We start from the raw sequence: 22,989 nt of genomic DNA, 5'->3' as shown, positions 1-22,989 counted from the left end.
ACTCAGTTGTCTGTTTCACTGACTCCACCATTAACTATCTTTATCTTCCCTGATTTCCCTAGTATTTTAGTACTCTTTCTTTCTACTCTTTTCTGGGGTTAAGATGAATCAGTTTGCTTCCTTCTCATTTCTATATTCTCCTGAAATACTTCTTTCTTGACTTTGTTCTCCATTAAAAATGAGTTGTTTTGCCTCTCTGATTTCTTTTTCAAAAATGCCTTGACATCTTTCATCTGCTGTTTTCTCATTTCCTTTTTGGTCTTTGTTGATATATTGTCAGAAATAAAAAATTTTAAAGAGTATAATCCCTGGGAAAGCAATCCAACAAGGAATTTAACTTTGGTGACGTATCCGTACCATGGAATACTAGAATTTAAAAGAATGATATAGAACTTTGTGTACTAACATTGAAAGCTGGTATTTATTAAAAAACAACATTTGTAGTTGTATATGAAAAGTCTGGAACCTATCAAATTCTTCACAGTATGCATCTGTGGATTTATAGTTCCTTTTACTTCCAGTATTTATTTTGTATCTTTATTCTTTATGCTAAACATGATTTTTAAATGTACAATGAGTTTATGGTGTGTATATGTATAGATAATAGAGATAAAATTAAAAAATTGTGTAGCTGAGTGTTTCAGACAAAATATTTATTGATCTTATGCCAAAAATTATTTTTAATTGTTAACCTTTTGGAACTGAAATGTGTGTACCTTGTGATATATAGGATTAAAAGCAGAATTAAAACTTTCCTTTGCTGTCATTCCTGTGACTATCAGACTGGTGCCTTTTGTACTGTAATTATGTCTTCTACCTCTTAACTCCACTCGTCCAACTTGTTTAGCTAGAAACCAAATAACAAATGATGATTATGGTAATAGTAGCTAATATCAATTAGCAAATAGTAACTACGTACCAAGCACTGTACCAAGGGCTTTATAAGTTAAATTTAGCCATACTGCTTCTTGCTTATCCAAATTAAGATGTGTGTGTTATCAAGCTGAGAAGCAGAAAGATGCTCACTATGTAAGTTTTATCTTGTTCACAGACTTTCTGATAACTGTTTCTAGCTGCTCAGAGCCCTTTGTTGATTAATACTGCAGTGCTTCAGTTATATTCTGGTAAAGTGTTAATGCCAGATGCCTGGATTCTTTAGGTATAAAGCTACTTAGGTTTGAAATATGACTTTATTTCTGTTGTATTTGCTTATCCTATAGAGATCTTAAGGGTTTGAACTAGATGTAGTATATAAATTTCATGGGATTGGCTCATATTAATGCATACCTGAGGACATATAATTTTCTGGGTAAAGTATCCAGAGCTTTAATAGAATTTTCAAAGGGGTCCATTACTCATGAAAGGTCCAATGCCTGAAATACCACATCCTTTTCTTTTAGTTAGAGAGAGCTAGCCCTCAATTTTTTAGTCATTAGTTTTTAGAAACCATTTCATGTGTTTATTATGTCAGCCATTTTTAAGTATTTTTCAAAAGCAGAACAAAAACAACAATGTGTACTAAGTGATGAAATACATACATGAGGAACAGACTAAAAGGAGACTCCTTGTCACTGGCTGGCTATCCTCTCTAGTTTAAGATTAGAGAAGTGAACTAGTTTACTTCCAAGGTCTTTCCAGCTCCAAATGTCATGATTCTTTGTGAGTCCTGCTATTTGGAGATAAGTTATTTTCCACAGTGAAATTTTGCTGGATTATCCTGAGCCAAGTAAAAAAGTTGAGGGTAATTTAAGAATGCCACCAATTGTGCTTACTAAGTAGTCATAATATCAAGCAGTTCCTTTATCAAACTCAGAAATAATGTTTCAAGTATAATAATGTGATTAGTTTAGAAAAATGATTTTAGTTACATGTTAAAATTTTTTTTTATTCTTCACTAGGGAAGTTTGGTTGGTTTAGTGGATTATCCAGATGATGAAGAGGAAGAGGAAGAGGAAGAAACATCTCCCAGGAAAAGACCTCGTCTTGGCTCATAAAATATTTACTGGGGCCCCTCAACATGTGGTTGAACAAAAATGCTGCAACTGTTCAATGAGCTGAAAATCTGAATCAGAAAGCTTTCTCACTTGAACTTATAAGTATACAAGGAATAGAAAAAGACACTCAGTATATCAGCTAGGAGAGTTTAGTTCTGTAAAAAAACAAAAACAGGCTTCCCAGGAACTTGATCGCTTGCTAGTAATTAAGAGACTTGCCCTTCAGGATGTCAAAAAAAAAAAAAAGTTAGTAACCTGGGAGGTAGCTTCTCAGCAAGGAAACTCTCAGGTTTGGGGATGGTTTAGGGAAGGGATAAAGCTGGTAAGGTATCATTAATGTGGGGTTGCTCCATGGGGGTTTCTGATCTAGAAACAATTACAAAACTTCAGTTGCAAACCCAATAACATTACTTGTATAATGGTGCTGGCCATGTTGTTCTTTAATCAGTTGCCTCTGACTTTTATGGAAAACATTCAACTATCATTAAAAAATGAAGTTAAGCTGTTGGGACCATTTCTTTGAAGATCTAACAAATTCAGCCTTATTGGTAGTTGGAGGGAAATACACCCTGTGTTACAGCACATGTTGAGTTTTCTCCATCAGGAAATTTCAGTTGTGTATTTTGATGAAAACAAGCTGGATTAAAATGGACAGTTTTGTTACTGTAACTTTAAAATCAGCACTTTTAGAGAGAACAGATGCCAAGAATCAGTACAGTAGTATTCCAAAGTGATTTTCTCTAGAAACGGGAGTATATTGAACAGAACGTTTTCAACTGCCTACCAGTACAATCTTGTGGAAGATGCTTTAAAGTCACTTTCTACTTCGTTAGTAAAGGTTTCTCTGAAGAGCTGCAGGCACGTTTTAAGGTGTAATTTATAAAGACTAACATACAAAGAACAGTGCTGAATTAAGTGGCATTTAATATCTATAGGCCATTTTGGTCCAAGAAGTTACTTCAGTGTCAGTCAGTATGCAGCACCTGAAGCTTTTCCATAAACAAGGGTGTAATATGAAAGCTGCTTTTTTTTTTTTTTTTTTTTTTTTTAAGAATAAAAGCACATTCCATGTACGAAAATGAGTTTAAAATAATAAACTGAGGCAAACAGTTAAGAGGTTTTATTTTTAGAACAGCAAGTTAACTAAATATTTTAATGTTAGTTTGCTCATCTGTGATCTGAGATCATGCTGAAGTGAGAAAAACATCCCCCAAACTATAATACATTGGGGGGGGGAAAAAAGACTAAAATTAGTAATTCCAGCTACAGTCTTCAGATCACCTTTGTAATGTGTTATGGGTCCATTTTTCCTGGAATAGCTTAAACTGAAGCAGTTTCCCCTGTTTTGGAGATTTTGTAGTTAATTTTAATTTTGGCTATTGTTTGGAGGATGGGCTGTTGTGTAGATATGAAGTATAGTTTTTCCATAAAACAGATGTTTATTTTGTATTAAAAATACCACTGTACTTGTTTTACACCATTTGTATACATGTGGTGATATTAATGCTGACCTGTAAAATTCAGGAATTAAAATGTGACCCTGTAATTCTATGGTTGCTGCTTTTGTTTGGTTTGTTGTAAGTATAAGTAAACTTCATTTTGAGTTATGTTCATTTTACAGTATTTTTTAAAAGCCAGTATGTTTTCCATAGATACTTATTATAGACCACTGTGTCATAACACCAATCTGAATGAAAGAATTCTAAACAAAGGCCAACCTCACAGTAAATATCGCTGATACTAAGAGAAAGTATGCCTTGGGTCCTAAAGTCCTAGCACCGAAGGATCACAGCATGGGGGCAGTAGCTCCTCTTTCATTAAAGGTGCATATAACGGAAACTCCACCTCGTAACAGTCAAGTGACTCAGGAGAACTTAAACAAATATCAGTAAAGTTACTACAGGAAAACATTTTCTTTCAAGCAAGTTTTATCAAGCTCCTTCCCTCTTCTTAGTTCTTGTTAAATTTCCTCTTAGAATCTAAGAAGCCCAGCCTTAAAACATTTCCCTTTCTACTCTTGATTCTTCCTGGTAAAGTAACTTTGAGTTCCAGTAGGAAGTTTTATCTTTATCTTAGGAAGTTTTTCTTTCTGAAGAACTGCCACAGGTGAAACATGTGATGCATTATTATCATAGGAACCTTTTCTTATAGCATATTGTGAATATTTTCTTGAATTACAGGAAAACACTTTCCATGGTACAGATGCTCAGCCACAGTGAAATGAGAGCAAGACTTAAAAATATCGCTTGAAAGGATAACTTAAGATGGCATGTTAGCTGCTGTCCTAAATGACTACCCTCAGGCAGATCAAGATTTTTTATCTTCACTCAGTGAAGCAAGCCAGAGCCCACATTTGTATGCCTGAGGTTCTCTTAAAATAGTTATCTGTAAACATGTATGCAATATAAAACCTATTTTTAATAAAAAGCTTCATGAAATAAATTTCTGTGTTTCAATCACTAGTTTTCCACTTGTCCATGTAAGCGATGAAAATGTGACATATAAAGTAAGGCTGGGTTTTCTCTGCATGTTGACGGTTGGAACTAAGGTAATTTTGGTATCTCGTTTTGGGTGTTTTTTTGGAGGGGGCCATGCCTTTGGGCGTGTGGGATCTTAGTTCCCTGACTGGGGATGGGACCCACACCCCCTGCATTGGAAGCGTGGAGTCTTTCTAGTGGACCGTCAGGGAAGTGTTATAATCCCTTTTTAAAAGCTTATAACTATAGATATAAGGAAAAATGGAATTATAAATTAAACCTTGGGAGTGGCCTGTAACCAGAAAAGAAGGTGCTTACAGATGACACAAAACAGTTTCTGAAAGGAAGGTTTCTCCTACTATTTTGTGTTAGCTTTTAGCAAATGGACTACATACCACCCCAGGATCACTTCAAACACACAAGACTACACCCATGGCAGAATTCCCCCTCAAAGAGGCTCAAGCAATTGTTTCTTTATCTGTTTTAATGTTGCTTTTCTAGAAAGAGTAACTGAATATTTTGAACATCCCCCACATCTATTTTTGAAGTCCTATTTGCTGCTGCCTCAATGTAGGGTGCTAAATTCTGCCACAGAGAACCACTATTGCATTACATTGATTACCCTATACCTGTTCACCCACACCTACTCTTAACTCACCCAATCACCACACTGCAACTACACATCTTTTTAAAATGGACATTTTGATCATGAAACTTACCTGCTTTAAAATTTCTGTGACTTCCCACTACCATTATAAAATCTTTAAAACTCTCACATTCCCTATAGGCCTTGCAAGTGAGTACCCCACCTATCTCCAATTCCATATGCTAACCTCTTCTCATTGACTGCAGGATCCTGTTTATAACACTGCACTCTTCCCATCTAACACTGGCCACATGAAAGCAGGGACCCAGTCGATCTACCTGATCACTGTATCCTTAGCATGTAGCACAGTGCTTATTAGCACAAACAAAAATGAATGAATGCACTATCACTTGGCTTTCTATACCTTCTCTCCACAAGAGAATATTATTCAGAAATTTGTATTGAACTGGTCTGCATAAGTAACCCACTGCCCTACACCTGAAGAGTTTAATAAAAGTAATCAGCTTATATTTGCATTTATAAACACAAGTCTCTGAAACTAAACAGGTTCAGTTTAAGGATTAAATAATTTATTTTTAAGAAATTTTGAACTGCTTGCTAAATTGTTCTTAAATTTACTTATTAATAACTTCTTCTTTAAGTTTCTCTGCAAGCAATCTCCTCTTTAGTAATGTTTGCTTCTCCTCTGCTGTCATTTCTGGTTTCTCTGTCATTTCCTTAAAAAAAAAAAAAAAAAAAATTGGCTACAGCAGATGATGGGTTCATTTGTCTAAAATTCCTAGCATACTGCCTTGAACAAATAGTAGAGCATTCACAGTGAACTAAAGAAAAAAAAGCCACACATGGGCTGAGTCCCCTAAATTTCTTCTTTGTAAAAATCTCTTAGGGAAGCCTTTTAGAGGTGGTGGCTTAGGGTACCGATGCTGTTCTATGATAAAGTATTTCAAAAGGCTTCGGTAAAACAGACAGCTGACCCTTCAGTGTTCAAAGCAGGGCAAGTAAATCATAAAATTGCTATCATTTCTACCTCACAAAACCCTATCAACCCTTTCACTGCTGAAAAAAGACTTACTTTTCTCAGTGTAGCAGTGCTACACTGTCAGGGAGACTATTATGAATGTGTCTACAAGAGCACATACTCTGAATCCCACCACAGATGTGCAGATTTTCATATACTAGAGCTGGCCGTACCTCCACCTCCCCAGCAGGTTTTCCTTTCTGCTCTGAAGTTTGATTCTGCTTAATCTTCATGTCCTTCCTCATGGACATCAACTTATCTCTCTTCTGTTTTAGATAGTGTTCCCGCTGGCGGAGCTCTTCTGTTCGAAGTGTTGATAAATTCTGGGTCAAATGAGAGCAGGAACTATTTAAATTCAAGACTGCATAATAAGTGGCACAGATACCCACTGACTGATCAAATTAGAAGCTTGAGTCCAAGACCATTATAAAAGCTGGGTGTCTATGGCCATTTACAGTGTTTCTAGTACTTTGTCATTTGCTCGTAGTTCTTAAAAAAGAATGTTTTCACTTACTGCTATTGGTCCCTCCATGCTTGCATGTTCGAAGCCAGGAATCTTCAGGCCTTTTTGTGGGAGAGAGGAAGTTTCAGGCAACATTTCCAGCTTTCTTGTCAAAGGTTGCACTGATTGATTAGCAAAATGCACTTTAACTTCTGGTAGTAATTAGAGAGACCAATTAGAATATATTAAGTTATGCTAGACTTACCAAAATGAGCTAATGTTAATAATACTTGGGTTTTTTCTCTCATTCATTCACAAGCATTGGTTCAGTGCCTCTGTTGTGCTAGGCACTGGGTGAAAACAAATAATCATGGTCTCGGGCCTCAAGGAGCTTTAACTATGGTTTCTTGTTGGCATTTTGACAAATACCAAGCTCCTGCTGTTTGGTACTATAGCTACAAAAAGATATAATTCTTGTCTAAAGATTAGAACTATTGTAATACAAGGTTGCCATATAAGCCAGGTAAAGAATCCACCTGCCAATATAGGAGATGCAGGGTTTGATTCCTGGTTCAGGAAGATCCCCTGGAGAAAGAAATGGCAACCCATTCCAATACTCCTGCCTGGGAAATATCATGAACAGAGGAGCCTGGCCAGCTACAGTCCATGGGATTGCAAAGAGTCAGAAATGACCTGCCGAATAAAGTGCACTAAAATCCCTTACTAACAGTGTAACTGTCCTTCAGACTTTGGCCTGCAGGCAAAAACTGTTAAGTGACCTTGTATTTGCAGAACAATTAATATAAAGCTACAAGTAGTATCAGTAAGGTGTAAGTATATCCTAAAGATAACTATAAACCTACTAACATATTAAGAAAATGTAAAGATTTTAAAGTAAGTAGAATTTGGAAGCAGATGTAACATGAGCACTCAACACCTTCCAATTATCTGGTAACTGTGCCAAGAGACGAGATTAACATGCTAATTGCTTTTCTGAGCCATTTTTTATTATAAGGTGGGGATTTTAAAGACAAACATTTTCACTATAATACATGGACTACGAAAGACAGCAAGTGAGAGCAAAGACTCACATAAAAATGATGCCAAGAACTAAAGGCATGATGGGAGAACATGATATACATGTCTCTAAACAATTAAAAATCTTGCCAGCACAGTAAAACCAGAAATAGAACTTTGCATGAGCAAGAAATTTGCCCAAGGACCACTGTTTAGCACGGGGTGAGCAGACTGACTGTAGGGCCAAGGAGGTTAGAGGAAAAGTTCTTCGGGCTCTTGGACTGAAAGGGAAGTTTCCATGAAAGAGATGAGGCTGCCGTTAACACTCCAACCAACCTATACAGGAAGCTACAGGACTATCTATAAGAGAAACGAAGATGAGCTTCATTCAACAAGTTGGTCAAAATATGCAAAGTTAAAATGCCATTCATATGATAATGACTTTAAGCAGAGATGGACTTGAACCACAGAGCTGGGCGCATGGGGTGGGGTGGGGGAGATTCCAGGCACATAAGCATTTCTATTCATGTACTTGTTCTGGACAGTTCCTGCCTTCAGTTTGTTGTCATAAACATCTTTTATATTCTAACTTGAACCTAGAGAAAAAAATGCCTGAGGCCAAAATACGTAGCTTGTCTAATTTCTATGAATAGAGACTCGAAAAGCCAGCTAGCTTAAAGGAAAATCACATGATCACTGGCAACCCCGAATCTACCGAAAAACAGAAGTTACCCATTTCTAGCAGGAACCAAGGAAAGATGTGGGCAATGGGATAAGCAGGAAGCCAAACACCTTTATGATTCCTCCCACGTTAGGCCTTTCTCTTGGGCTCCTATCACTTTGTATGAAGCGATTCCCTGGAATATCAGATATACTCATTTTTTTAAAATAGAACAGTTTTTAAAACTTAAAGTCATTACTTTTAAAATTACCTTCCATTGTTTCTCTGTTAATGTGCATAACTGAGTTACAAATGGTTTGAAATTAAGATTTTTATAGCTTAATAGCCTGATAAGCAAATATATTCAAATTATGTCAGACATGAGATTTGAACAGTACATGTACTTGTGTGTTTTAGTTGCTCAGTCATGTCCGACTCTCTGCGACCCCATGGACTGTAGCTCGCCAGGCTCCTCTGTCTATGGAATTCTCCAGGCAAGAGTACTGCAGTGGGTTGCCATTCCTTTCTCCAAGGGATCTTCCTGACCCAGGCCTCAAACCCAGGTCTCCCACATTGCAGAAGATTCTTTACCATCTGAGCCAAATCTAAATTATTAGATTTGCTAAGACTCAAAAAGCAAGTTAAATTTATAAAACTGCTTCTGTTTCACATGCCCATTATTTTATCAACTAAGAATACAGTTCCTTAAATTAGTTGATAAACATCAAACCTATCTATCTCAATTATAAAACTTCTGCAAAGTGCAGAAAAATACAAGACTTGAAGTCAGAAGACCAAGGGAAGTCACAGTCTCACTATTTAAGAGCTCAGTTACTTTGGACATCACTAAACTTCCTTGAATTTCTAGTTTAAAAAAATAAAAGAAAAGTAAGGATCATAATATCTACCTCATGGAGTTACAGGGTTTTTAAATTGAGAAAAGGACATGTATCTAAAAAATGTAGAAATCCAAAATAAAAATGAGCTACATACATCATCATATTCAAGTTCTGCTTCAGAATTACCTCTCTTATACAACAAATCAGAATACTGAAAATGGTTTCCCACATACTTAACAAGATCATCTACTAACATTTCCCACAAGGAGTCTCCTCAATTTTAGTTTCAATGACAGTTTAAGACTAAATTTCTGAACAAACTGGATACCTTTTAGTTACTGTGTTTTAATTCACTAGGAAAATAAATTAATATTATCTTTCCATGTTCAGCTTCTAACTTCCACACATCATCTGATTGTGATAAAAGAAGAAAGTAGCAAATGTTACATGACCATACCTTGAATGCTGTAGTCATGGCCTACAGGCTGGGGGCTTCCCCAAGGAATTCTGCTCACTGCTCTGGGTTCCAAGCTTCACTTAGAAATTTAGGGGCTACACCCTCTCTGTCAGCTGAATATCTCCTATAGGCAATCTCTTTAGCTAAATTCACAAAGAGCATTAAACACCAATGGCCACTGAACCTCACAGGGTTTTTGAAGCTGAAGCATGTATGAGAAAACAACACACTCTTAACAATGTTTAAGTATTCATATTATTCAGAAATTTGGCTACACGTCAACCTTACCTGACGCTGGGTGTGCAAAATGTTCACCATCCCCTTGGGAATTACTCATTTTTGCCGTTTCATTGGCCTGCATCGGATGCTCTTCTGTTTTGGCCTCTGATAACTTCAGGCATCAAGAACACAATTTAGAAAATATTTTAGATTAATTTTGAATCATTCACTACTTAACAGATTCAAACATATTAGTTTCAAAAATTACTGTCTACTAAAAAGAAGATTGAGCACCACAGAATTGATGCTTTAACTTAAAATAATCTAAAAAATACAATAATAATAATACCAGTACTCTGACATGCCTGAAGCAGCCACAAACTGATTTACAGCACACCTACTTTTATTGCACTTCAACTTACTGTCTTTACTACTGTGTTGTTTTTTTGTTTGTTTTTTCTTTTTTACAAACTGAAGGTTTGTGGCAATTCTGTATCAAGCAAGTCTATAGGCACCATTTTTCCAACAGCATTTGCTCACTATGTCTCTGTGTCACATTTTGGTAATTCTTGCAATATTTTCAACTTTTTCATTATCATATTTATTATCATATCACCAGTGATCAGTGACCTTTGACGTTACTATTGTGCCTGTTTTGGGGCACCACAAATCGCAGCCTTATATATGAGACAGTGAACTTAACAGACGAAAGTTGTGTGTTTTCTGACTGCTCCACTAACCGGTTGTTCCCTTACTTCTCTCCCTCTTCTCAGACCTTCCTATTCCTTGAGACACAAAAATGCTGAAATTAGGCCAATTAATAACCCTACAGCAGCCTCTAAGTGTTCAATGAAAGGAAAAGTCACAGGTCTCTCACTTTAAATCAAAAGCTAGAAATGATTACATTTAGTGAGGAGGTGTGTTGAAAGCTAAAACAGATCAAAGGCTATACCTCTTGCACCAAACAGTTAACCAAGTTGTTAACGCAAAGGGAAAGCTCTTGAGGAAATTAAAACTGCTACTCCAGTGGATATGAAAGTGATATGAAAGTGAAACAGCCTTACTGCTGATACGGAGAAAGTCTTAGTGGTCTGGATAGAAGAACAAGCCAGCCACAACATTCCTTTAAGCCCAAAGCTTAATCCAGAGCAAGGTTCTATAAAGGCTGAGAGGGGTGAGGAAGTTGCAGAAGAAAAGTGTGAAGCTAGCAGAGGGTGGTTCATGAGATTGAAGAAAAGAAGCTGCCTCTGCAACACACAAGCACAGGGTGAGGCAGCAAGTGCTAATGCAGAAGCTGCGACAAGCCATCCAGGAGATCTCACGAACAAAACTAATGAAGGCGGCTCAGTGGTAAAGAATCTGTTGGCCAATGCAAGAGACACAGGTTTAATCCCCGGATCAGGAAGATGCTCTGGAGAAGGAAATGGCAAACCACTCCAGTATTCTTGCCTGGGAAATCCCATGGACAGAGGAAACTGGTGGGCTACAGTCCAAGGGGTTGCAAAAGAGTTGGACACAACTTAGTAGTTACAACAACACCACTATCAGCAGATTTTTAATGTAGATGAAACAGCCTACCACTGGAAGAAGATGCTATCTAGGACTTTCATAGAAAGTGAGGATAAGTCAATGCCCAGCTTAAAAGCTTCAAAGGACATACTGTCTTATTAGAGGCTAATGCATAATAAGGCCCTTAAGTTCAGTTCAGTCACTCGGTCATGTCGGACTCTTTGCGACCCCATGTACTGCAGCACGCCAGGCCTCTCTGTCCATCACCAACTCCCAGAGTTTATCCAAACTCATGTCCATTGAGTCGGTGATGCCATCCAACCATCTCATCCTCTGTCATCCCCTTCTCCTCCTGCCTTCAATCTTTCCCAGCATCAAGGTCTTTTGAAATGAGTCAGCTCTTTGCATCAGGTGGCCAAAGTATTGGAGTTTCAGCTTCAACATCAGTCCTTCCAATGAACACTCAGGACTGATCTCCTTTAGGATGGACTGGTTGGTTCTCTTTGCAGTTCAAGGGACTTTCAAGAGTCTTCTCCAACACCACAGGTCAAAAGCATAAATTCTTTGGTACTCAGCTTTCTTTATAGTCCAACTATCACATCCATACATGACCTCTGGAAAAACCATAGCCTTGACTAGATGGACCTTTGTTGACAAAGTAATGTCTCTGCTTTTTAATACGCTGTCTAGGTTGGTCATAACTTTTCTTCCAAGGAGTAAGCGTCTTTTAACTTCATGGCTGCAATCACCATCTGCAGTGATTTTGGAGCCCAAAAAAATAAAGTCTGACACTGTTTCCACTGTTTCCCCATCTATTTGCCATGAAGTGATGGGACCTGATGCCATGATCTTAGTTTTCTGAATGTTGAGCTTTAAGCCAACTTTTTCACTCTCCTCTTTCACTTTCATCAAGAGGCTCTTTAGTTCTTCTTCCCTTTCTGCCATAAGGGTGGTGTCATCTGCATATCTGAGGTTATTGATATTTCTCCTGGCAATCTTGATTCCAGCTTGTGCTTCATCCAGCCCAGCGTTTCTCATGATGTACTCTGCATATAAGTTAAATAAGCAGGGTAACAATATACAGCCTTGACACACTGCTTTTCCTATTTGCAAGCAGTTTGTTGTTCCATGTCCAGTTCTAACCGTTGCTTCCTGACCTGCATACAGATTTCTCAAGGCCCTTAAGAACTATGGTAAATCTACTCTCCCTGTGCTTTATCAGTGGAACAACAAAGCCTAAATGATAACACATCTGTTAACAACATGGTTTACTAAATATCTGAAGCCCACTGTTGAGACCTACTCCTCCAAAAAAGAAAAAAAGATTCCATACAAAATATTACTACTCATTGACAGTGCACCTGGACATCCAAGAGCTCTGACGGAGAGGTACAAGATTCAAGTTGTTTTCATGTCTGCTACACAGCTCATGATGCCAACACTGAAGCTCTAATACTTTGGCCACCTGAGGCAAAGAGCCAACTCACTGGAAAAAACTCTGATGCTGGGAAAGATTGGAGAGAGGAGGAGAAGGGGATGACAGAGGATGAGATGGTTGTATGGCATCACCAACTCAAAGAATGTGAGTTTGAGCAAGCTCTGGGAGGTGGTGAAGGACAGGAAGACCTGGTGTGCTGCAGTCCATGGGGTCACAAAGAGTCAGATACAACTGAGCAACTGAACAAGAACAACACACAGCTCATGAATCAAGGAGCAATTTCAACTTTCAAGCCTTATTCTTTAAGAAATGTATTTCATAAGGCTACAGAGGCCATAGATAGTGATTCCTCTCATGGATCTGAGAAAAGGCAATTGCAAACCTTCTGGAGAGAATTTACCAGTTTAGATGCCATTAACAACCTCTGTGATTCATTGGGAAGAGGTAGAAATAACAACATTAACAGGAGTTTGGAAGAAGTTGATTCTACTCCTCATGGATGACTTAAGAGGGGTTCAAGACTTCAGTGCAAGAAGTAATTGCAGATGCGGACGAAACAGCAGGAGAACCAGAATTAGAATTGGAGCCTGAAGGTGTGCCTGAATACCTATAATTTCATGACAAAATTTTAAAGCATCAGGGAATTGCTTCTTATGTATAAGCAAAGAAAATGGTTGCCTGAGGCAATCTGCTCCCAGGGAAGATGCTGTTGAAATGACAACAAAGGATTTAGAACATTACACAAATTTAGTTGATAAAAGTAGCAGCCAGGTTTGAGAAGACCGACTCCAAAACTGAAAGAAGTTCTACTGTGGGTAAAATACAATCAAACAGCACTTCATGCTACAGTGAGATTGTTCATGAAAGGAAGAGTTAAATACTGCAGCAAACTTCACTGTTGTCTTATTTTAAGAAACTGCCACAACCATCCCAACCTTCAGCAGCCACCACCCTGGTCAGTCAGCAGCCATCAGCACAGAGGCAGGACCTTCCACCAGCAAAAAAATTACAACTCGCCAAAGGCTCAGATGATGGTCAGCATTTTTTAGAAATAAAATAATTTTTAATAAAGATATGTACATAATTTTTAGACATAATGCCATTGCACAATTAAAAGACTACAGTTTAGTGTAAACTAACTTTTATATGTGCTCAGAAACCAAAATACATTTGTGATTTATTGTATTATTATCTTCACTTTATTGCAGTAGTCTAGAACCAAACTCACATCTCCCAGGTATGCCTATATTTCCCCATTTCTAAAATAAGATGCTGCATTTAAACCAAAGAAATCACTTAAATCTTGGAAAGAACTAAGTAAAATAATTCATTTTTCCATAAAAATAGGAAAATCCAATCGCATGTAACTTTTTAGGTAATTCACGGATACCTGCGTCGTAAGTTTCTATATATGCTGAGTGATGGAAACACAAGGACTGAAATTATTATCAGCTCTACTTTTGTGTGTTTGAAAATTTCCGTTAAAAAAAGTCTAAAAAAAAAGCATATGACCCTAAAACATATTATTATTCAAGAATCCTGATATAGTTTATTTATAAATCAGAAAGTTAAGACTGTCTTCTTCTTCTTTTTTTTTCTGGCCACATCACGCAGCTTGCAGGATCTTAATTCCCCAACGAGGGATAGAACCTAGGCCCACAGCAGTGAAAGCACTAAGTTCAAATCACTGGGCCACCAGGGAATTCCCAATACTACTGTCTACTGATAACAGTTCTGAATAGTTTCTGTTCTATATTCTTATATTAAAAAATAGTATTATCTATGAATTTCACCTCCACTTACTGAAAGGATAGTTAGTCAAAAAGAAATAAATCCCCAGTAAATCCTAAAAATCTCTCTTCTGCTCTTCATTGGGTACCTTGGAGTAAAATAGGTTTTTTCAAAGACAGTAAACGATACAAGCATGAATCACAGTGATTGAGGAAAAAAAAGGAAAATGACTATCAAGTGACTGAGAATTAGTTTATATTAGTTTTCCCTCTCCGGGGAGATTTGGGAAAATGTGGAAAGAGAGGCAGCTAGAAAAGGGGGGAGGAAAAAATAAATATTAGTTTCCTTCACCTCAACCAGATACATGTTTAATTTTTCCTTAGGAAAAATTAGGCACTTTAGGGAAACCGTTTTTAATGAAAGAACAGTACACCAGGAAATGTGAAACTGAGTCATTCTGCTTCAAGCTGGCAGCGTTAAAGTCTACAGGGGACCCTCAATAGTAACTGCAGCTGCTGTTTCAAAACAGTAAAGGAATCAAAGCAAGTGGGGAAGTCAAATATTTTCTTAATCTTCTTTTATTCATAAAATTAACGGGAATTTCTATTAAAAATTCCCCCAAATATGAATAGTATTAAGTTTTTTTGGAGTGAATAATCTCATTCTTTACTGAGAATTTAAAAGGCAGGTCATTGGACAAATTATAAAGTGAATAAAGAAGTATAAATGCTCAGAACCACCAAGAAAATATGAATACTCTGAGGAACTGTGTCATTTTACCTAAGCTTAAACTTTAACAGAAATCCTAGGTGTGAACTTAAGGGATAACAGCAATGAAATACGTCTATTATATGAGTATGTTTTATAGGCACCTGCTTTTTTCTCTTCCTTTCTTCCTCCTGGTCATACTCCTCTTTTGATTTTCTGAAATACACAAAAATAAAGTAGAAAAGTAAACTTTCTCTTTTGGTCAAAGAACAAATATTCAACAAGCAACATACTAACCAAAGCGTACAATATATGCAAAGAATTTTGGAAACAAAGATGGAAATAATCAGGCTTCACTTAAAGCAGCTTACAATCAACTGAGAAAGACATAGACAGACATAAACAGCATAATATGGTTAGCTACACAAAACACAGGTTTACTCATATCCTGTGTGAAGGACTTCTGGCTGAACAAAATTCAACAGGTTTGAAATTCTAAACCCAAATCTGAATGGCAAATCCCATGAATATGGATTCTGATCTCTTACTTTAGACAGATCAGTTACATGTCCCCTGATAAGATCCATTTCTCTCCTCATTTTAGTTTTTCCATGGCAGATGAGCTATCACAAAGCTCTCCTGATGCCCTTATACCAAAGCCTTATCAGCTTTGTAAACTGCTCACAAAGGCCATCTGATTTAGGAAAATAGCCAAGTCAGCTCTCTTACATGTCCATAACTAAGTTCCACTGTTTATATAGTAGCACACCCCCACCAAAAGCCTACAGAAAATAAAATCTAGAAGTACAATACTGACCAGGTTTCAAACTACCAATCAACCAACAGAAGCAACCAGTAGAAGTGAAAACTACCAGTCTTCTAAACCAACTACCGAATATCCTGAACTCTTCCAGTCTGTAAACTCAAAGCTCTCTGTGTTGTCTCAGGCTCCTATATGCCCTCACCTGGCACGCAGGAAAGGAGGACTTGGCAGGAAAGGCCTAGGTTCACCCACACATTTGCCTCCCTCCCCACACTCACGCAAATCCCCTGAAATGAAGGACTAAATCCTAGAGCTCCTGCCACAAACTCCCACTAGGCCCACCCTCCTAACCACCTCCCTCCTGCTTTGGAACTGTGGACAAGTTGGGAAGGTGGGAGGACCACAGGATGCTTGAAGATTGTCACGTATGTGGTTAGAATGCAGAGCCAGGGCCCCTGAAGGCCAAGGTTCACTCTGCAGGGGACACAGCAGCTGTAGGAATCCTTTTGCCTTAAACCTATACATCCCCATAGACTTAAATATTACATACTGCAATTGCCCCTCCCTTCTCAAATTCCCATAGAGGTCAGGGGACAACAGGCTTTAGGGGTAAAAAAAAATCCCCTTTACTGGACTGCACATTCCATGCCAGGCATTTGTCTGACAAACACATAATAGATAAGAAAGTGAAAGTCGCTCAGTCATGTCCAACTCTTTGCAACCCTATGAACTATACAGTCCATGGAATTCTCCAGGCCAGAACACTGGAGTGGGTAGCCTTTCCCTTCTCTAGGGGATCTTCCAAACCCAGGGATCGAACCCAGGTCTCCCACATTACAGGCAGATTCTTTACCAGCTGAGCCACAAGGGAAGCCCATATATAAGAGGTTAGCAAGTAGTCAGCTATTTGGTCTGTGGAGCCTGGATGTCCAGCCTTCTACCATGAGACACCTGTCATGAGCCTCCTCTGATACCAAGATCCAGAAGCCATGCAGTCTCCTGCTCAGCTCAGGCCACAACAGCCCTTCCAAGCATCAGACTGCATCTACCGTACCTTGTTTCCATTGATGGCTAGTTTCCTAGGCCCATGATGTGAGTGGAAGAAGACCCTCCCATTTGGGCTGATGTGTCCATTAAGAAATGTAATACATACATGAGTGAGTGAAGTCACTCAGTCGTGTCCAACTCTTTGCAACCCTGTGGACTGTACCCCACCAGGCTCCTCCGTCCATGGGATTCTCCAGGCAGGAATACTGGAGTGGGTTGCCATTTCCTTCTCCAGGGGCTCTTCCCCACCCAGGGATCAAACCCAGGTCTCCCTCATTGCAGGCAGACGCTTTAACCTCTGAGCCACCAGGGAAGCCAATACATACATAGTTATAACAAATAAAATGATAAATCATGTTCATGATCTTTAGGAAAGAATTTAGATATTTTACTAGTTCACAGTATTTTTTGGGTAAAAAGTTTACGTACAGATCATATTGCAATGTTATTAATGATCCATTCAAATAATTAAAGAGGATACCTAAGAACTTCTTTCAGGATTTTCATCTCTTCCTGTTCAAGGTCACTGACCACATCAGAACCATCTGTTAAGCAGTCAGGTAATACACCTGTTCAAAACCAGAGATCACACAGGAGAATATCAACTCAACTGAAAACATTTTATTTCTCACTATTCTAGTTCATCAAGAAGTACAAAGTAGTTTATTAAGATCTATCACTTAAAAAAAATGTTTTATGCTATTATATTTTATCTTTTTAACTATGGTCTTTTTAACTTTTTCTTCTTTTAAGGAATCAGCTCCACAAACAAAACAAAACAAAACAAAACAAAAAACCTCACAACTTTACTAGAAATGACTCTTGGTAGCTATGTATTGTCTGTTTAAAATAATAATAATATATGATAATAGAAATTAATTAATATAATCTATTGTCTTCCATAATCATATACTACACAGGACATACACAATGAAATTAACAAGCTCCTAATAATGAAACTATGCTCTCAGAAGTATTATTTAAAAGGGAAAAGAGTTTACAAAGCAATATATAAAATACTTTGTTAATTGAAACAGCATGTTAACACTCTTCATTCATACTACAACATATGCTACCAAAAGAGCCCTGCTTACTACATGCAAAAAAGCATGGTGCTAAGCACTTAAGGGGAATATAAAGATGAATAAAACAGTCTCTGCTCTCAGACCTTCTATTCAGATATTGGGCTAATAACTATAAACTAGAGCAGTACCAACTTTAGCCCAAGGCAGAACAATTTATGGCAAGTAATTTTAAGTATTGGTTTAATTTACTTTATTACCTGTATCTTCCTGATAAGCAGGTAGATGATAATAAGTGTTCTGCTTTTATCTGTAATTAGTATATTCCCAAAACATTAACAGTATATCCCCTAATTTTTACCTTTCATTTCTTTATCCATATATGATGATGGGATTTTGGATCTGTTCTAAATTAAAGTAGCTTTATTATTCTAATGCCCTTGATGTTGAAGTACATTTTAAATTAAACTTTTCATTTTGAGATAATTGCAGATTCACATGCAGTTGTAAGAAATAATACAGAGAGATGCTATGCACTCTTTACCCAGGTTCCCTCAGTGAAACATCTTTGAAAACTGTAGTATAGTATCACAACCAGAAAACTGACTTCTATATAACCCACTGATCTTAAGTGCATTTTTGCTTAGTCAAAAGCTACATAATTAGTATTCTCCTACTGATCTAAGGAAAATTTTAAAAACTAAGGAAAGAATAAAACAACAATGTGCAATACTTCAAAACCATCAAAATATTGCTCTGATTTGCACTTGTCCCAAATTCTTTGATAAGATACAACCAGAATTCCTAGAGCCTTTGAATTTTTCTCACACAAACAGTCTGCAGTTTTGAGTATAATCAACTTTGTTCTAAGGTACTTTCCCCTGGATTTATGTTAAGTGAGATACTTAAATACAAGTATTAAAAATTCTGTGGCAGAAACTAAGTATTAGTTTATGTTTAAATGTAAGCAAACTGTCCCACCCTGCAGTTTGACTGCAGCAGCATTCCACATCATTCCCCTGGTCCTCCCTTGCTAATAGAAGCCATCTGTGTGCAGCTACCAGGCAGCCAAGTACTTAGAGGCAGGGCCCAGCCCCACCCCACAAGAGTGAGTCATGATTTAAGCCAATCACCATGGTCTCATTTTCCCCTGCCAGAGGGTTTATAAAGCCATGTGAATCCAATCCTGACCAATAGGACCTGAGAGGAAAATTCCTAAGGGGCTTCTATGAACGTGTTGTCTTGCTTATAAAAGGAGATGTACAGGAAGAAGCATTGCTTTTCTTCATGAGATATTGTTGAGTGTGCACTCAATGACGCTCGAGTGCAATCATGAAAGAAGATCCTGAGAATGGCAGAGTAAAAGTGGAAGAGTGTCAAGGTCCTTGAAAACATCACTGAGCCCCACCAAATGAACCAAGCCTGGACCTGTCTGTCTTCCTTCCCTTCCTCTACTTCTGGTTCTGTGAGATGACAATTTCTTATTGCTTAGGCCATTTTCTCTGAGGTATTTTGCTAATGGCAACTTGAGGTACCCAGCTGATACAAGCTATGGTTACCTGTTCTCTTTTAATTAAAATTTCCTTGTTTCCAGTTAAATTCTAAAGACTGCAGAGTGCCATTATCAAGTTTCCTATTTCTTTTATCAAAAGGTCCCCTAAAGCAATGTGAAATAACATAAAGTAATTATTCAGATTCTCTATCCTATAGGTCAGAATAAAAAGCATAGTTGCAGGAAAACACAAGAGAAAAGGATCATATGAAGCAAACCATGGTAGAGAAACAAAGAGAAAGAGACTGTTTTCCAAACTTTACACAAAAGCTGCAGTTCAATGTCATGCATTGTTCAGGGTTAGGGTGGTATTATCTCCACATCATGTGCAACAGTCTTTCCTGCTGTGAAATGCATTTTAGAGAATAGATATGATGGTGGTTGGCTCTAGGGGTATGGTCTTTACTCACTTCAGGCAAATGAGAGGAGAACCCACAACAGTCTAACCCACAACAGACCCTCCAACAATCTAATGTTTGCCACGTAACAACAGAAGCCCTATTGCTGCATATGCCAGACCCTTAAAAGCAAATAGTACAACTAAACTATAGCTCTAATATGCTCAAGAAATAAGCAAAGAAAAGGCCCCACTGCCAAACCATTAGAGAGTATATAGGCATGATAAGGAATATCTGTGGCAATCTATTAAGCAAAGGAACACACAGGTATTAAGGTCACTAGAGTCCGAAATGGGAAACTTAGATATGCATCTGGGTTGAAAAAGAGATAGTACAGTAACAAGAAGTATGGTTAGAAACTCTGATGTTTTGAATCAAGATGTCAAGTAGAATTCAAGTACACAGGAAGGGAAGAAAAGCAGGAAGAGCTAGGAAAAAACTGAGTTCAGGTAGAGAATTAAGGAAAGGATAAAGCTAAAGGTGGTCACCAGGACTGTGGGCTGTTTCCTCTTCAGCCTTATGGTGGCATAATGCTATCTGCCCACTGTCCTAGTTCTCAGTGCCACCCCAAGACCAGCAGCTTCAGCATCAGCTAGGAACTTGTTAAAAATACGAAGTACTAGGCCCCACTCCAGACCTACTGAGTCAGAAACTGGGACACAGGCATGGGTTTCAACAACCCCTCAACTGCTTCTAATTGCTCACTAAAGCTTTAGAACCACTGTCTTCGTTAAGCCAGGAGGGAAAAAGTAACTGTACACTCAACAGTAACTGTAACTGTGACCACGCAAAAATACTGACTTTCAAAACATGATGGCTGAGCAGAAAAACTGAGCTCTCTGAAACCTAAAACGTTAAATCAAATTCTGCTCTGCTTTCTTTGAGATTTCAACCAATAAGTTATCAGGAAGTTTACACTCTAGTATCTCTTAAGTCAGTCTTAGATTTTCAAACTTGAAATAAATTTATACAAAACAGCAACGTTAAGATCATATTAGTTAAAACTAACACCAAAACAAAATGCACTTAGCACTTAGATTTCTAAATTCAACCTTTTACCATTTCTCTCTTGAATTATTCGAATGGCTTGCAGCTGCATTTCAGTGTTTTTCTCGACCATCATTGCTTTAAAGATAGTAAAATCTTCTGCTGCCAATACAGGTTGCAAAATGGCCTGTGGAAAGAAGTCAGGAAGTTACAGAACTATTTCCCACACACTCAAATCATTTCCACTGCAAAAGGTGCATTAATTCAAGAATGCTGCATTATTATTTATGACTAGATGACTCAAAAGGACAATTTTAAGATTTTTTTCTAAAAGCCTTTAAAGTAGGGTTCTCAAGAGGCTGATCTTCCAACTCCTCCCACCCCCACAAGGCTGGGACACACAAGACACATTTTCCAAATGAGCCAGTGCTGAGCAACGCTGATAAACAACACAGGAATGAGTCTTACTCTTTTAAAGTTACCACTTCAGTATACAAATCTGTTTTTCAGTCAAAATAATGATAACTATTTGGTTTAGACTCTGTCAATCTGAAATTTGGGGCTTCCCTGGTGGCTCAGTGGTACAGAATCCTCCTGCCAATCCAGGAGATGTGGGTTCAGTCCGTGGGTCAGGAAGATCTCCTGGAGGAGGAAATGGCAACCCACTCCAGTATTTTTGCCTGGAAAATCCCATGGACAGAGGAGCCTGGTGGCTACAATCCATGGGGTCACAAAAGAATCGGACACAACTTAGTGACTAAACAACAACCACCTGAAATTTACTGTTTAGTGATAAAGCAGTAAGTACAAATAATCCTTTAATTAATAAAACTGCCAAATTAAATTAGAATAAATGCCAAAATTCACTTCATGGCAAATAGATGGGGAAACAGTGAAAGACTTTATTTTCTTGGGCTCCAAAATCACTGAAGATGGTGACTGCAACCATGAAATTAAAAGACATTTGCTCCTTGGAAGAAAAGCTGACTGAGATAGCAAATATTAAAAAGCAGAGATATTACTTTACCAACAAAGGTCCGTCTAATCAAAGCTATGGTTTTTCCAGTAGTCGTGTATGGATGTGAGAGTTGGACTACAAAGAAAGCTGAGTGCTGAAGAAATGATGCTTTTGAACTGTGGTGTTGGAGAAGACTCTTGAGAGTCCCTTGGACTGCAAGGAGATCAAACCAATCAATCCTAAAAGAAATCAGTCCTGAATATTCATTGGAAGGACTGATGCTGAAGCTGAAGCTCCAATACTTTGGCCAACTGATGTGAAGAGCTGACAGTGGAAAATACTCTGATGCTGGGAAAGACTGAAGGCACAAGGAGAAGGGGATAACAGAGGATGAGATGGTCAGATGTCATCACTGACTCAACAGACATGAGTTTGAGCAAGCTCCAGGAGTTGGTAATGCATAGGGAAGCCTGGCATGCTGCAGTCCACGGGGTCGCAAAGAGTCAGACATGACTGAGACACTGAACTGAGTGAAATGCCAAAAAAATGGAGTCTGGAAAATAAACGTAATGTGGTAGGAATAATGTGAGAACACAACAGGAGTAGTCCTATAGGCAAAAAGTTTCATGGAAGAGACAGAAATTATGTGAAATCTTTTTCTAGATGAAACTGAAGTGTAATAAATTAAGAAACAATAACAGTATCTACCCTGCAATGTGCTGTGCTTAGTCACTCAGTAGTGTCCAACTGTTTGCAACCCCATAGGCTGTAGCCTGCCAGGCTCCTCTGTCCATGGGGATTCTCTAGGCAAGAATACTGGAGTGGGTTGTCATGTCCTCCTCATCTACCCTAGAGCACCCAAATTAACACTCCTTTGGCTACAGAGAACTACAGAGAACTATTATTATATAAAAAAGCAAACAAATTCCCAAGCCAATCAGTAAGAAGAATAAGCTTTGAAATGCATGAAAACCCAGAAGAAAACACTCAGACCTTGTTCACCTTACTAAACCTTATTTCAAGCTTTACATGACATTCATGAAAAAGCCGACCACAGGAATCACACAGAGGCAACCAAGGGTGTGCTACTGTTCACCAGGTAGGCAGCAGTGATAATGTCAAAGACACATCGCAACAAATGTTCC

General features: G+C 38.1%; 2 protein-coding genes across 6 annotated transcripts in view; one reads left to right on the top strand and one right to left on the bottom strand.

Annotated features, from left to right (window-relative positions):
* Positions 1 to 3,545, top strand: part of PPP4R3B (protein phosphatase 4 regulatory subunit 3B) — a 52,818-nt gene extending 49,273 nt beyond the window's left edge. For 2 of the 3 annotated variants that reach the window (XM_005212614.5, XM_024998632.2), the window contains exon 16: positions 1,899 to 3,545. In XM_005212614.5, the coding sequence (XP_005212671.2) occupies positions 1,899 to 1,994 (96 nt within the window). In that variant the 3' untranslated portion in view covers positions 1,995 to 3,545. The remainder of the gene's footprint in view (positions 1 to 1,898) is intronic. The other variant, NM_001191150.3, reaches the window with a different exon arrangement.
* A 2,080-nt stretch (positions 3,546 to 5,625) lies between these two features.
* CFAP36 (cilia and flagella associated protein 36) overlaps positions 5,626 to 22,989 on the bottom strand; it is a 29,838-nt gene continuing 12,474 nt past the window's right edge. Inside the window, exons 4-10 of one of the 3 annotated variants that reach the window (XM_005212606.4) lie at positions 20,959 to 21,073; positions 17,409 to 17,496; positions 15,282 to 15,333; positions 9,801 to 9,903; positions 6,611 to 6,750; positions 6,270 to 6,419; positions 5,626 to 5,794 (exon numbers count right to left, since the gene is read on the bottom strand). In XM_005212606.4, coding sequence (XP_005212663.1) covers positions 5,693 to 5,794; positions 6,270 to 6,419; positions 6,611 to 6,750; positions 9,801 to 9,903; positions 15,282 to 15,333; positions 17,409 to 17,496; positions 20,959 to 21,073 — 750 coding nt within the window. In that variant the 3' untranslated portion in view covers positions 5,626 to 5,692. The remainder of the gene's footprint in view (positions 5,795 to 6,269; positions 6,420 to 6,610; positions 6,751 to 9,800; positions 9,904 to 15,281; positions 15,334 to 17,408; positions 17,497 to 20,958; positions 21,074 to 22,989) is intronic. The other 2 variants (XM_015473433.3, NM_001034453.2) reach the window with 2 other exon arrangements.

This window comes from Bos taurus, chromosome 11 (genome assembly GCF_002263795.3).
Source record: "Bos taurus isolate L1 Dominette 01449 registration number 42190680 breed Hereford chromosome 11, ARS-UCD2.0, whole genome shotgun sequence".
Taxonomy (NCBI): domain Eukaryota; kingdom Metazoa; phylum Chordata; class Mammalia; order Artiodactyla; family Bovidae; genus Bos; species Bos taurus.
The sequence above is the reverse complement of the archived record's forward strand: the minus strand, read 5'-3'. Positions and strand labels throughout refer to the sequence as shown.